The sequence below is a fragment of the Puntigrus tetrazona genome, chromosome 22, assembly GCF_018831695.1.
Source record: "Puntigrus tetrazona isolate hp1 chromosome 22, ASM1883169v1, whole genome shotgun sequence".
Lineage (NCBI taxonomy): Eukaryota > Metazoa > Chordata > Actinopteri > Cypriniformes > Cyprinidae > Puntigrus > Puntigrus tetrazona.
The window spans coordinates 6,637,512-6,652,436 of NC_056720.1; the positions used below are offsets into that span (position 1 = coordinate 6,637,512).

At 39.8% G+C, this 14,925-nt stretch overlaps 1 protein-coding gene across 1 annotated transcript; it reads left to right on the forward strand.

Annotated features, from left to right (window-relative positions):
* Positions 1-700: 700 nt before the first annotated feature.
* rnd3a (Rho family GTPase 3a) lies at positions 701-11,500 on the forward strand. Its single transcript, XM_043223418.1, has 5 exons — positions 701-1,040; positions 1,191-1,278; positions 7,147-7,256; positions 8,505-8,639; positions 8,967-11,500. Exons 1-5 carry the CDS (start codon positions 891-893, stop codon positions 9,213-9,215), a joined length of 732 nt encoding a protein of 243 aa, XP_043079353.1. The 5' UTR covers positions 701-890; the 3' UTR covers positions 9,216-11,500.
* The last annotated feature ends 3,425 nt before the right edge of the window (positions 11,501-14,925 follow it).

Below are 14,925 nucleotides of genomic sequence, written 5' to 3' on the forward strand. Positions count from 1 at the left end.
TCACAGCATCTACTGTAAGAGCTGATGACATGCTGATAGAATGAATGTGTTACAAATATGTAACAGATAAATATCCGCTGACTCGGTTTCTTCCAGAAGGCCTGTTTCTGCTCCAGCTCCTCCACACCTGGGTAACCGGTCTACAGCCAACACGATGCCATTATTAGATCAGTTTACTCTCTGCGTGTCTGTGCCTCATTTAAACACACACCTGCTCCTGTGATCAATTTATAATTGATTGCTTCACATTCGAATCACAGCCGAACAAACCTTTAAATCGGGCAGATGTACAAACCAGAAAATATAGATTTCTTACTTAATTATTTTATTAAAAGAAAAAGTATGTGAAAAGTACTTTTGTGACAGGGACTTCTGGGCAGTGTTTGCTGTAAGCAACCCTTACTGCATTACAGATTTCGCTCATTTGAAATGTGCGCGGTATAAAATATAACCCGAATTCATAAATAAAGCCACATTTCATAATGTATATTATGATTTTAAAATGTATTACAGTTCATTAAGGTTTGTTCTTTGTTATTGGAACTTTAAGTTTCACAGGGCTGGAAGCAAAGTCATATTTGTTAAGGTCTGTAGGGTGCGCTCTTTTCCTCTCCCTGCTGAAAGAAAGGGGAGGATCTCTCGGTTGTCTTCAAGGACAGCCATTGGTTTGCCGGGCTCATATAAAACACAGCACATGCCCCAAAAGTGAGAGGGCTGGAATTCAAGCAGTTGATGTATACCCCTGCAGGAGAGAGGGAGAGCGAGAGAGAGACACATCAGGACACAGGCAGAGGGAATCCGCACCTTTCCAGAGTGATTGTAGAAAGCTGTGCGTTTGTGCGCGTCTTCTTCGTTGTGCGCCTCCGCGGACTTGCGCGTAAAGACAATCAATGAAGGAGAGAAGATCTATACAGAAACTGTCCCTTCAGCCCGGTATGGATCCGAGTCAGAGCCTCAAATGTAAGATCGTGGTCGTGGGGGACAGTCAGTGTGGGAAAACCGCTCTGCTCCACGTTTTTGCCAAGGACTGTTTCCCAGAGGTGAGATGCGTAAAACCCAGCGGGTGCGCAACTGCGCTTTACGATATTGTCTTTAGTTCACGTGCTTTTAATTTTTTTTTACATTGCAATCTCTTAAACAGACCTGTTTTTGTAATGTTTGGAATTTCCCTCCATGTGTGTTTTTCCTAGAATTACGTGCCCACTGTGTTTGAGAATTACACAGCAAGTTTTGAGATTGACAAGCAGAGAATAGAGCTCAGCCTGTGGGACACCTCAGGTGAGTCTCCAATGATGTTTTTTTACCACATGGAACTGGATGTTTTAAGGTTAATTCCTTTTTATATGTGTATCCGCCAAATATATACTATAGTATGAGGTCTTCAACATTTCCTATGACTCTTTAGGGGGGAGGATAGAGTGCCAGAGCTTGGACTCCTTACATATTTTATAAAACTGAGTGCCGCATGTTAAGCTTGGTCTATAATGCGATATGTATTTTACCATATAAATGTACTAATGCTGAACTCTAGCTTCTTTAGATATCCTGTATAAGTTGTATAAGGTATAAAATGTATTTGAGATTTAAAAAAAAAAAGAAAATTGTAAATAATAATGTAGTTATATAGAGTAAATGCACTATGTAATGTGTAATGTTGTGAACATTGTGGGTGTTAATATATAATACAGGCTTAGTTACAATTGAAATATTAAGGGTTTGACATATGCAGTGATTTTTGCTCTTAATTTAGTATCTTTTATGTCAGTTTAGTTCATTTACATGCTGTGGGTCCAAAACATATCCAGGCTTGTTGTCATTCTTCATGAATCTAGTGGACATTTCATTATTTTGATGCATCAGTGTGTTGTGCAGTGTAATGATGTGATTGCTAGTGCTTACGTTTATGCCTGAAGGAAAATCTGGGTTTGTTTAATAGCTTTTCTTTCTTTTTCTGAGCGGTTGAGCGATTCTTGGTTGAGTCAGTAAGAGAGCCTGCCAAGCGTTTAATCACACACACACACACACACACACACACACACACACACACACACACCCTGCTAATACACTCTCACACACTCCACCCATCTGTGGAATATGATCCACGGACACCTCACTTTTAAGGAATTTTAGGATGGCATCACGGGGAACATTGCTGAAAGTGATGTTTTAGATAAACAAATGAAACTGAAACTGTTGCCACAGCTGGGGTCGCACTGCAGTTCACACGTTTAACAAAACCAAACAGCCGTGACCACACAGGCAAATGAGAGTAGGGTCTTGGCTCACTCTGTCTGAATGTAGGGTATTGGTACATTTCCAGAGCTCGCGCTCAGATCACCCAGGAGAGATCAGACCTGCTGTCTGGAGGTAATCACAGGCCCTGTAAAGCATCCAGCCAGACAGACTGCTTTAGACGGTGGCCTGTTTGGAGCTTAGCTATGATCTGGAGTAAACTGCATTCAGACCTGAATCTGGGGGTTTGGATTGTTTGGTGCTGTGTGTGGTCTGAAATCTAAAGTTGTGTACTAAATATTTCCTTCACCAGTATATGTTAAGCCATCAAACTAGGGTATGATGTTTGAGCAAGTTTACCAGTTATGTTTTTCAGCCTGGCCAGCTAGTGCAACACCAAATCAGCTAAGCAGGTATTTTTAGCAGGGTTTGCAAAATACAGCAATTTCTTAAATTCTCAATCTGGATCAAATTCTTGTAGTATCTAGAGTAATTTAAGAGTGAGTCAGGAAGGCTAGCACAGCTGGTCACTAGTTTATGTTGTTTTTCGAATGCTGGTATTCTGAAGGTCTAGGTTTCTTAACTAGCCTATCCAGCAAAACGTTATACTTGTGAACAGCATGGTCATGCTTGTACGTTAGCTAAACCAGCACCAATCCAGCCATTGCCAAAAAAGGACATTTGCTATTTTTTCTGCTTGGTAGCATCAGTCATAGATCTAGAGTCAAATCTCCCATTTCTAAACACGAATCATCCTAAAGGTGAACCTAAATCATAAATCCAGATGTTACATTTTTGATCTGTTCCTTCAAATTAGATGTGCTATAATCCTGATTGACAATCCTAACATTTGGAGTCATGTGCTCAATCTGGAATAATTTCCTGAATCAGAGTCTGGAAGTACTTGGCTAAATTTTGAGCCAAATGCTAAATCTAGAGTTATTGAATCTAGAATCATTTCCACAATCTAGAGCCATTTAAAACTCAAACTAGAGTTATATTTGATGATAATTCAAAGCACGGTGGTTCATTTTGGTTCGTGATGTAGGTACAGGAGCATGTTTGGATGACAGATGCCTGCGGTGGGCGTCTGCGGGCAGGATCGCCCGTCTGATGCTGACGGTTGGATATGTAGTTAGTTGCCTGTGTCAGGCTGTGGGCTTCCAGCCTGCTGTTCATTATAGTGTAAGTTATTGTGTCAGAGCCAGGCTCCAAGGTCTCCCCAGTGTGTGCGGTCTTTCCTCTCAAATGCCCAAGTCCAGGATTTAACAAGTCTAGAACACACCTGAGCACATTCCATATAATAAGAGAAAGAGACATGCAGACTAGGAAACCTTGGTTATTTGCCCTTGAACAATCTTAAATCCAGGGGGTTGCTCCCAGAATTGCCCGAATGGATAGTTTCTTGGCATCTCTTCTTTGTGCTGCTTTGTTTGCAACAGCTGCCACCTCCATCAACCAAGAGGCTGGATGCTCCTGTCATTGTTCACCAATCAGCTGTTGAGTCACGACCCCATTCACCATTCAGCTGGCAGCATCCGTCACTGATCTGCCATGGAACCCACTGATACAGTAGAGTACTTGCATACTATTTGGAATTTAAACAGTTCGCTGGGGTTGAAAGTGTACGACCAAGTCTTTTTGTGTCTAATATAAAAGAGGGGGAATACAATTGTGTTTCTTTTTGGTTTTTTTACTTTTGATTGAGCTCAAGTCTTGCATAACATCTTTTTCTAGGACTGTTACCCATTGTTGCGTTTGTTAAAATGATTTCCATTCACGCCAATGAAAAACCGAGTACTCTTTGGTCATTATTCCAATGTCAAAGTGCCGTTCCCATTCTGCTGCATGAATGTTTCATTAGGCTTTTCTCGCGTATATTGATTGTAGGGCTTAGTAAGTCCTTCTAAATCTGAAACCCAAGTGTGTATGTGCATTTATTGTGTGTTATGTGATACACAAGAGGCCAAGTGTCAGTATAACACCCTACCAGAGCCCGCATGCTCTCTGATCTTTTCGATGGCCATGAGCATGTGTGTGAGTATCCCCTAATAGCCGATCCTCCATGGAATCGTACCCCTTCCCCCAGCTCCACTCTTCCAGACACTTATTGACCAGAAACCCCCTGCAGATGTGAAGCCAGAATCTTGACATGCCTGTCTCAAAAGGTTCCTTATCCACCAGTCAGACCATGATCAATCAATATACGCGCACTCTGCTTTGGGATCTTTTTGTTCCTGTGTGAGTTGTAAGTTTTACAATAAGCATATCGTTTCGGTTAACTATAGAGCACAACTCAGTCCATTGTTCCTGAAGCGTCCTATCTCCTTGCTCCCATAGGGCTGGTGACGGATATGCTGTCAGGACATAGTTCGATTGGATGGTGTCTTTGAATTGGCAAGTTTGATAGGATGACCTTCTAAGATGTCACTTTCTTGCAGCTGAAAATTTTATCAGACTTCTTGATCAGATTGCTGAGGTTGTGGGCTAAAAACTGGTATAGATATTTCCTTACAGAGGAGTAATGCTTTAAGCTCTACAATGTGATGTATTGTAAACAGAAACTGGCTAGTGAAAGGAGAAATAATGAAATGTGTGGCTTGAAATTTGATTAAATCTTTAAAAGTGGCAATTTATGGCTGAGAATCACTACAAGGAGAATATGTTGGAGATTTATGGGTGGGCAGTTTGACTTTGGCCAATAAGATACCACTTGCATTGCCAAATTTTGCATAGGCAAGTACGATATGCAATATTTCAAATCTGTTTTCTTTTTATAACCTATGTAAAAATGTTTGCTAATACAAGAATTCTTAATCTTGTATGTATGTTCAAAATGATTCAATTACTTTGTAAACAATTACCATTCAGCTATTGCTTGTCTTTTCAAAGTCCTCAGTCAAGACGTTGCTATCTAACCTCTTTAATCCAACCCTTGACCATTATCAGCAAGGGGAGACCTCATTATCAGCTGACCCCCGAAAACAAAACGTTCCCGGGATCATTTCAATGGGCTCCTGCTGGGACGGGCTCTCTCAGACCCATTCCTTAAAGCTGGCCAACTATTATCAGCCGGATCATATTTCTAACCTCGACGATTTGGGCCTGCATGCCTCACATTCCTGTGAGGAAAGGTTTGCTCTCGTACTCCACAAAGCAGCTATTGTGCAGTGGGCCGCCAGTGGAAAAAAAGCGCCATGTGAACCGTTATGTTCTCTGAAATCATTCTTACCTTGTTAGTCAAGGAGGAAATTAAATTCAGGAGGCACTCGTGTACTGATGTGGAGTTCTAAAAGACCTTTTTGTAAAAGTTTGTAATGGTGCGTTAGCAGTTTTTTCAAACATGAATTAGCATCAAGGGATTTCATGGCGTAGCTTAGGGGTTAAACATACTTTGCAGAGAATTCTGTCTGTTTATTGCTTTGTTTTGATGTAGATCAGGAAGACATTGAGGAATCCAAGCCAAAAACACCAATGGCCAAGAATTCTTTACTGTGTGTGTGCTTTCTACATGGTCACCACATGTTTAGAGAAGCATTTGAACACTTGGGGAATCCATCAGCTGTCAGTATCTTTCACACACACACACACACACACACACACACACACACACACACACACACACACACACACACACACACACACATTCATTATGGAATGTGGTGTGTGTGTGTGTTGTGATAGCTATGGTGTTACTTCAGTGTGCTGTTACTTACACAAATGCTGTACAAACACACACACAGCAGGGTTTGGGTTTAGTATTGGTGATAGAGAATCAAAATAATATGCTTAGCGAGCTGTTTAGAGAGAAAACTGTGTGGTGGGGTGGGGGTTGCCATAGAGTGTATGTATATTCATGTATATGTGTGTGTGTGGGCATCTGTCTCTCCAAAAAGGCTGGCGGCCACACTAACAAAAAAACAGCAGCAACAAAAAATTTTCCCACATATACGTTTCATAACAAAATACACACTACAATAACAAACTTTATTCAAACTCTACTTATTTAAAATAAGATTCATACAGATGTTGTTACTAATCCACATTACAAATTATAGAGTATATGATTAACCCTAAAAGAGCAATCAAACGTGATGTGAGACCGTACAATGTTGTTGTCCGAGTTGTTCTTGTTTTTTGGCCTGTAACTGTGGTTGGAATATGAACTGTAAAGTCCTGCGGCTGCATGTGTTTTCAACTTCACATTTTTTTACTTAACTTCTGGAACTGTGAATTATCATTCTGTCAAACTAAACAGCCCTCCCTTCCCTCTGTCTGTCTCTCTCTCTCATAAACACCATCTCTGTCCCGGATTCTGGCACATTATAAATGTGTTTGTCCTGTGTGGATTGTACATACCGTGTCTGGCAGAGTTACCGGTGGGCGGGAATGCTTCGTTCTGTCAGAGTAAATCCTGGACTGTTCCGTCCTCACAAAGAAAAACATCTCCAGAGTTTTAGCCAGGAGGGAAACGCTACATCTGGCTAGGGTCTAGTTATTAGCAGTGTTTGCTAAGGCAAGCAGCATCAGTATTTTTATTTGAGTAACGGATTTAAAGAATTATCTTGGGCTTGTGTAAATCATTATTTTGCATAGCACCAGTGGCAGAGAGCTGGAAGTGTTCTGTGCTGTTTAAAATTGTGCTATTTAAAAGCTTTATTCCTTCTCAAAGTGAAAGTGTGCATTTATGTGTAAAAGTTTCATGTTTAGTATGTCTGAAAAGGAGCTTTAGTGCTTAAAAAATTCATGAGTGCTTTCAAATTACTGTCTGTACTGCGTCGCTGAGTGAACATTAAATGAGGTTAAGTAATATATTGACGGCTTACAGACAAACCCACCATCCTTGTCTAGCTCTTTGTGCGTGCTAATGTTCAACTTTGTTCTTCCTGACCAATCCACCTTTTTGTCTTACAGGCTCCCCGTATTATGACAACGTCAGGCCGCTTTCATATCCAGACTCTGACGCTGTCATCATATGCTTTGACATTAGCCGACCAGAAACCCTGGACAGCGTCCTAAAGAAGGTGAGCATTTTTCCAATCTGTTTTTCCAATCTGTTAATTTAACATACTGTGAGAGTTAAACAAGTGGGATATTCTTTGATTTATATCTACTGTTGTTTCTAGAATAACATGCATATCAAACAACCAGATGTTATGATTGAAGTTTGGATCTTGATGATCTACATCAACACAATAGATTTATTACTGGGGTTGGGGTTCACCTCACCCAATTAGGACTTTAGGACTGGGGTTGGTTTTCGAACAACATTCCCATCAAATATTTCTAAACAGGGCTCCAAAAAGACCACCTGAGAATCTTGATTGGTGATACCGTCATGGTACCGTTTTTGATGATAGACTTTTTTTAAAAGTCTAAACAGCTCATGTCTGGGGCAGAATACGGGTGTGGTGTACAAAGTTTTGGGAGTTACCTGGATATCAAACTATAGGCTTGACCTCTCTGGTTTCTGACAGTCTAATTGGCTTTTAAATGCCTTGCCTGTGATTCAGAGAAATACTTCTACAACTCCTTTGTGATCTGCCCACTCTTTGTTGAATCCCAGTAAAGTTGTCCTTTGTTCAGTAGGGTTGGATATCTTTTTGTAGACTTTCAGTCTGGGGTCAGGTGTCTGAAATGGCCCTTGGTTTGATAGGTATTATGCTGCCATTAACTAGACCATGTGAGTGGAAGTTCAGCTGTGTGATTTGTCTTAAACAGTTGAGATCTAGGTTGCAGAATCGGAAATACGATCAGGCTACACGTGGGTACCAGGTGGAATAATCTAGTGTTAACCCCTGGGACTTTGAAGCCCCTGGGAGTAAGAAGTGAGCACAAAAAGATCATGGGAACGAGGCAATGTAGGGTGTCTGTTGCTGTGTGAACAATCGCATGACTGTGTTGTACCTGCCTGTCTCCCGCCAGATTAAATCCGGTGATTTTAATGCCACACCGACACAAAAAATGCTTTGTTTGGGAAGAACAGGAATGCAGTTCACCTGTAGCATTGTAGGGAAGATACACACACCCTGAAAGCAGTCATTACAGTGCAAGCTTTATCCTAACAGGAAGCATGTCTCTTGCCTGTAGCAAGAAAGATTAATACTCTTGTGCTCGTGGAAAAAAGGGGATGGGATGGGATGGAACGTGATATGCTTAGAGAATTAGAACAGGAAACACTTGTTCTTGTCTTTTGTCCTTTCTCAGACAGAGATGGATCAAGGCCAGTTGGTTTCATCTTTCCCTTGTGGTTTTGTCTCTTTCACTCACAGTGGAAAGGGGAGATCCAGGAATTCTGTCCCAACACAAAGATGCTGCTCGTCGGATGCAAGTCAGACCTTAGAACGGACCTCACAACTTTAGTGGAGCTGTCCAATCACAGACAGACACCGGTGTCGTATGATCAGGTGAGCGATTCTCATAAACTGCTTCTACAATTTGGTTGGATGCCAGTGAGACACTCAGCTTTGGCTTGATATCTTACACCCATCTTATTACTTTACCAGTAATTATGTTTATCAGAAATGGCAATTGGGCAACTTTGCAATGGTTTAGGCTACTAATCTAATCCTTGCATTAAATGTCTGTATGGTAAAGAGCAAAATCTTCCTAAACTTAATTCTGGTTAAACTTCAAGCAGCAATCGTAACACTTAGACCGCAAATCGTGATTTAACTGCTAATTGTTGGTTTTGTTTCACATCAAAACTCATTATCCTCTCTTCCTCTTTTAAGGGTTCAGCAATGGCTAAACAGATATCCGCACCTTACATTGAATGCTCCGCAGTGCAGTCAGAAAACAGCGTGCGGGACATTTTCCACGTGGCAACATTGGCTTGTGTAAATAAGAACAACAAAAACATCAAGCGCAACAAATCGGCACGTTCCAACAAGCGCATCTCGCATATGCCTAGTCGACCAGACCTGGCTGCCGTCGCAACAGACCTACGCAAAGACAAAGCAAAGAGCTGCACAGTAATGTAACGCAAGGCATTCGGGGGGAAAGATTTATTCTGGGAAACGGTGAAGGTGGACTGTGGAAGCAAGAAAGGTCTGGATTTGCCTCCAAAGACAAAGCAAAAGTGGAGAACGGGAGTGTTTGCTCGGTGTCCCTAAAGGTCTCTCCAATTTGAGGGGTTCAGATTCTTGTTGCCAGAACTTAACAAGCTTGCGAACGTAACCCATATTACCACCTCTCCTCAACTTATCTACTCAGCAGGAGGATGTCACCACCCTTTTGGCTAATGGGAGGCCTTCCTTCCTGCTCCTGGACGTGAAGCTGCTTCCTCTCTAGAGGATTCCTTCTGGAAGCTTCTCCTGCAGGAATGGAAGGAGGAAGTAGAATCACATAACCATTGAGTCCAGAGTTCCGCTGAGCTTGGGCTCACAGCTATTTTTAAAAGATGCACGTTTCGGTTGGTATTAACAGTCGCACGGCGGAAAAGCAAAGGGGAAGATGACTTCCAAAATGGCGCAATTTTGGATGAAGACAACTCTCGCTTCTTTCTTTTTGAATCTGTACAGATAAACGAGGATATGAAACAAGAGTGTATCACTGTGGCTACGGATCACTTCCTCCTTCGAACCTCCTCGGTCTGTTTTGTTCCTTCTGTAGACCAAGAGCACGAGTTTGTGTGTGTGCGTGGTTTTTCGTTTTCTTATGCTAAGCTCAGCTAAAACTGTCACCATGGATACGCCGCTGGTATAATTGAACTCGCACCATTTTCTGTAGGCCTCCTCATAATCACATTATGGTTCATTAGGATTCAAAAAAAAGAAAAACCAAAGAACTGGAAGGTTTTCAAGTTGGATGACTCAATGTTTGAATTTCTGAAGTGCATGATGGATGCGTATTTGAGGGCTTTTGGTGGATCAATGAGAATTTCTTTCACTGTCCTGTAAGAACATGGTTAGTTCAAATTGTCTTTATATAGACCAGGTATATGGAAGTGCAAATACGACCTTTGAGAATTGACATGACTATTTAGTATTCATTTGGTTTATCCCTGAAGAAGCATTCACACTGACAGCCGTTTGCGTGACAAGGCATCTGGTAGTCATTAATTTGCAATGAGGGTTGGTGATTTGAGGCCAGACTGCAAAGAGTTCAACTTTATGCAAATCTGGAACAATATTTAGGATGGGACTCTTACTAAAAGAGTGCAAGAGGCAACATAATAGGCAAAGATATCTTGAGGTAGCAGTATCAGGCTAACAGCTAAAGCACAGTACACTGTTAGCGTGCTAATTTACGCACTACTGCTAAAAGTATCACAAATGTAACATATTTCAGAAAAAGTCTAAACTAATTGAACTTACTAAACAACCAGTCATTTCTATACAACTGATCATCCAAGACCAAACAACAAATAAATTGAAACCAATAGTATAGCGAGTTTGTTCCTGTCAGTGCGAATGCTGCATAAGAATAACATCACTATTGTTACAACAAATAATTGCTTTTAAAACACTATTAAAATAGCACAAAACTTGCTTTTCATTGTAAACCTGTTTTCATCAGTAAAATGTTACATGAACATTTGTGCCTTTTTAGACGTCTGAAATTTTGTTTAAGCACAATTGTTGGAATAAGGAACAAACAATCAAATTCAAGGTCATATTCAAACTGCACTTCTGTCTGCCCAGTCCAGGAAAAAAAAGTTTTTCGAAAAGCATTCTCTCCTCTCTCTACTAAACTATGCAGTCTGCTTCTGAACACATGCGAGAGGATTGAGAAAAATGACTAACGCACATTCTTCCTCTTTCAAAACAAAAAAACATTTGTTGCGACTCAGTATATTGCCTTGCAGATCCGTGGGGGGAAAATGCATCTCACCTTTATAGTGCTAAGAGTTTCTCAAAACAAAACCTTCAGAAGTTTGAAGCTAGCTGCAAAGTCTCTTTTGCTGCATGTTTGTAGTTGCACTTTTCGTTAAAACTTGCGCAAAACAAACAAGAACCATCTTTTTTTTTTTTTTTTTTTTACATTTGTTTTGATTGTTTTTAATGGGTCAGAGAGAATTTCCTCGACCGTGTCACGAAATGTTTTTTGCATAGGCAGTATTAAACAGTTTTGGTGTGTGTAAATGTTGAGAAATGTGTAGGTGCTGTTAAAAAACAAAAACAAAATGTAGGATGTCTGTAATTTTTTTATGCCTTCTGTGTGTTGAGATCCATGTATGTCTGTTTTTGTTGATGTTGCCATAATATTTATTGAATTATATATTTTTTTCCCTTAAAAAATAAATGAAAAAATAAATGAAAACCGATCTTTTTGACATGACGTCTTTTCCTCTTTTCCTTTTCCATATATAAAGAATCTGTTTTAAAATATAATTTTTGAGAAATATATGATATTTAAGAAGCCGGCAGATATTTTTTGAGCAGTTGAGATTCATCGTCTCATTCCTAATGACTCATTCCTTATTACATTCGGAGTATGTGTGACTTTGCCTAGGGCGTCGTATCTCTTCCTGTGTGTTCCTCAAATTCATTCATTCAGTCTCGGGTCACTTCCCCCTGCGGAAGGAAGTGACCTTCAAACGACCTTCACCCCGCCCTTTCCGGAGCCTCCATTCATAAACCCCACAGGCCTAGAGCTCAGAGCTGTCTGGCTTCATCTGACTCATTTTGAGTTAAAATATGGGCATAATTTCGCTCGTCTCATTTTTTTTTATTGCATTTAAGATCACGCTGATGCAAAGAGGAGAGCTTTACCTCGTTCTTTATGCATTTATGAAATTCAAAACATTCAGTGTGGCTTTCCCGAGACAAATATGGCATCAAATAGTCTACGTGCGAACACTATTCAACTGAATATGAAAGCTGCGGTTCAGGTATAGAGAGACAAGCTTCAGTCAAGGTCGGATTTTCACTCTTTTCTTCTCGCCGTCGTCTTGTCTTTGTGTGAATGCAGACTAAACTAAATAGACTTTTTTCTACTGTAAAGGGCATCGGGCGATATTTTCGCTTCTGACAGACAGCTGTGGCAGAGATAAATCCAGACAATTACAAACACGAACTGTGGCCCTGATTAATTGCGCCAGTTGTGAAAGTGCTTTGTTGTTACACTGAGACAACGCAGAGTGAAAGTGATTCATTACAGCAGCGTCTGACTGGAACACACATTAATAGTGTTTCCTTTACGCATGATAGCTCATATATCACGCGCAGAAACATGGAATAAATTCACACAAAACATGATGAATGATAACACAGGAATGCCACATGGCTCTTTTTGTGCTATAAACAAAACCAAAGACGTTTAAAATCTCTTATAAAATAGTACTAAGACAGGGATCAGTGACATGATTTTTGTATTTTCTTTCAAATCTGCTGTATTACATTTTTTAATATCTAACATTTAGAATTCATCATTTCAATTTGCACCTATTTTTAAATGAAAAGTATATTTTGTTTAAAAATTCTAACTAACCTATAATATCAACTTCTTGCATATTTTAATTATATATATATATATATATATATATATATATATATATATATATATATATATATATATATATATATACATGCATACAATAAAAATAAATAAGAAACAAAAATAAATGTAAGGCTAAATAGAAATACAATGTATCATAAAACAGCACATAAAATTACTAAAAAATATAAAAATAAAAGGTCATGCAATATATTAATAAGTAATAAATATTAAGTACTATAAATAATACTGTAAAGTAATACTTTAATATTTTTTATCAAAACATTTTTAAGTATAGCTTATAAAATACAAACATATTAATTATAAATATTTTAGCCGGGTTTTTTGGTATATATCATGGTACTATACTGTATATATACAAGAAAACACCACGGTACATGTCCAGATTAAACTGTAATACCGTGGTACCACATTCATGTCCTATGATATTAACATGTTCCCATGAATTTCAAAAATTATCATGATATTACTAAGTCCAAAAACCATGGTACATGTGAGATCAGAAGAACCATATAGCCATGGTACTGTTACACGGTCCAAAAAAAATCACTAAGAACACCATAACACATCGAATTTCTTCTATAGTACATACCGCATTATAACTTTACACCCAGAACAGTTACACACATTTTAATTTTAGAGCTGTAGCTTCAGCCAACCTGCCCAGACAAGCTAAATAAGCTACAGTCGTATCTGCTGTAGATGTTTAGAGTAAGTGTGTATCTCTGGTGGGTGTTTTCTGGTTGACTGGACGCTCTAATGTGTGAACACCCGGCTGCAGTCGGGAGAAACGAACGAGGCAGATCCGATAACAAGAACCGTCGATGTGTTGTGTCTGGTCTGGGTTTTTGTTTTCTAACACCTCCGAATATCTGACGACATGGAAACGAGCGTCCGCCGGGGGTTTCACCGGCGTTGTGTGCTCAGGTACGCGCAAATGTCACCGGCGTTGTTCGCACGTTCCGCATCGATCGACCAAGGTCACTGTACGTGACAAATGAAATGTCAAGCAACATGTAGCGTTCAAAACATCTCCGGATGAATTGCGTTTCACCCTCGGGTGAATCCGGAAACTCAAAACCATTTAGCTCTTCGGGATACAAAAAAGTAAACGATAAAAATCGATACGTTCGGGGTCTAAACCTCTTTGTACGTGGTTTATTGCTTTTGCGGGGTTGAAAGGTCACGCATGTGTGTGTGTGTGTGTGTGTGTGTGTGTGTGTCTCAGATAAGATGAAGTGGGTTGATATTGAAATATTGTTGTTTGCACAGCTAATCTGAGACTGGTAACTTCTATAGAGGCGGCTGTGTAACTTCACACGCATTGCTTTAACACCTGTCAGACCTGGAGGAAATTAAATCATGTCCCACTGCTGGAAACACAAACACCCAAACGCACATACAGTGCTGATAAGACAGCCACTAATTGAAATTCCATTCTTAATGGCCCCTAAGTGCAGATCAGCAACGGGCCGCACGGGTGATTGACTTTTATTGTGCTTTTGGTCTCTGTCTTGACCCAGCTAACCAGGAGGCCTTGAGGGAGAGAGGATAGCAAGACTTCAGCGAAATATCTCGATTCGTCCTCGCCAGGAGCTGCTGTGACGCGGGGTTCGACGCGAGATATTTCTGTCATGTTTTGTTGTGGATTTGTTTGCTTGGAGACAAAATTGTTCATGAGAACAGATCGAGTCGACGCTCAAGTCAAACCGAGATTAGAGAGAGCAGGAAGAACAGATAATTAATAAATATATATACATACATACAATTAAAAAAATAAAAATAAAACCACAACAGCACTGTCATGTACAGTATATGGAAAATAACTAGTTTTTTTTTAAACTTAAACCATAAGAACATGGCATTCCACCAAATAAACAAAATAATATTCTATTTAGCAACATATATAGAAGTAATCAATTTCTCTATTAAAAAAAACATAGTACAGTTTTACTATAATAAAACCATGGTTAATTGCAAAAATTGCAATTAGTTTTTCAGTTTTTTTTCCCTTGGCCAGAAATGGTAAATTCTCCCAATTTTGACCGTTTTTCCCCTCTTCTCAGAGCTTGTAGTCTGAGACACGTGACAGAAAAGGTCTTAATTGTGAGAGATAAACTCAGAACTGAAGGCTAGAAGAAAAGTCGCAATTTTAAGATAAAAAAGATTCAAGAGACAGCCTCGTTGAACCAAAGCGTCATTAGCCAATCACAGCGAAGGGGGTGTAGCCAT

Excerpts from the sequence above, each read along its gene's own strand:
- rnd3a (XM_043223418.1), top strand. The coding sequence starts at position 891 with ATGAAGGAGAGAAGATCTATACAGAAACTGTCCCTTCAGCCCGGTATG. Across the intron at positions 1,279-7,146 it reads CAGCCTGTGGGACACCTCAG|GCTCCCCGTATTATGACAAC; the intron begins GTGAGTCTCCAA and ends TTTGTCTTACAG. Across the intron at positions 7,257-8,504 it reads TGGACAGCGTCCTAAAGAAG|TGGAAAGGGGAGATCCAGGA; the intron begins GTGAGCATTTTT and ends TTTCACTCACAG.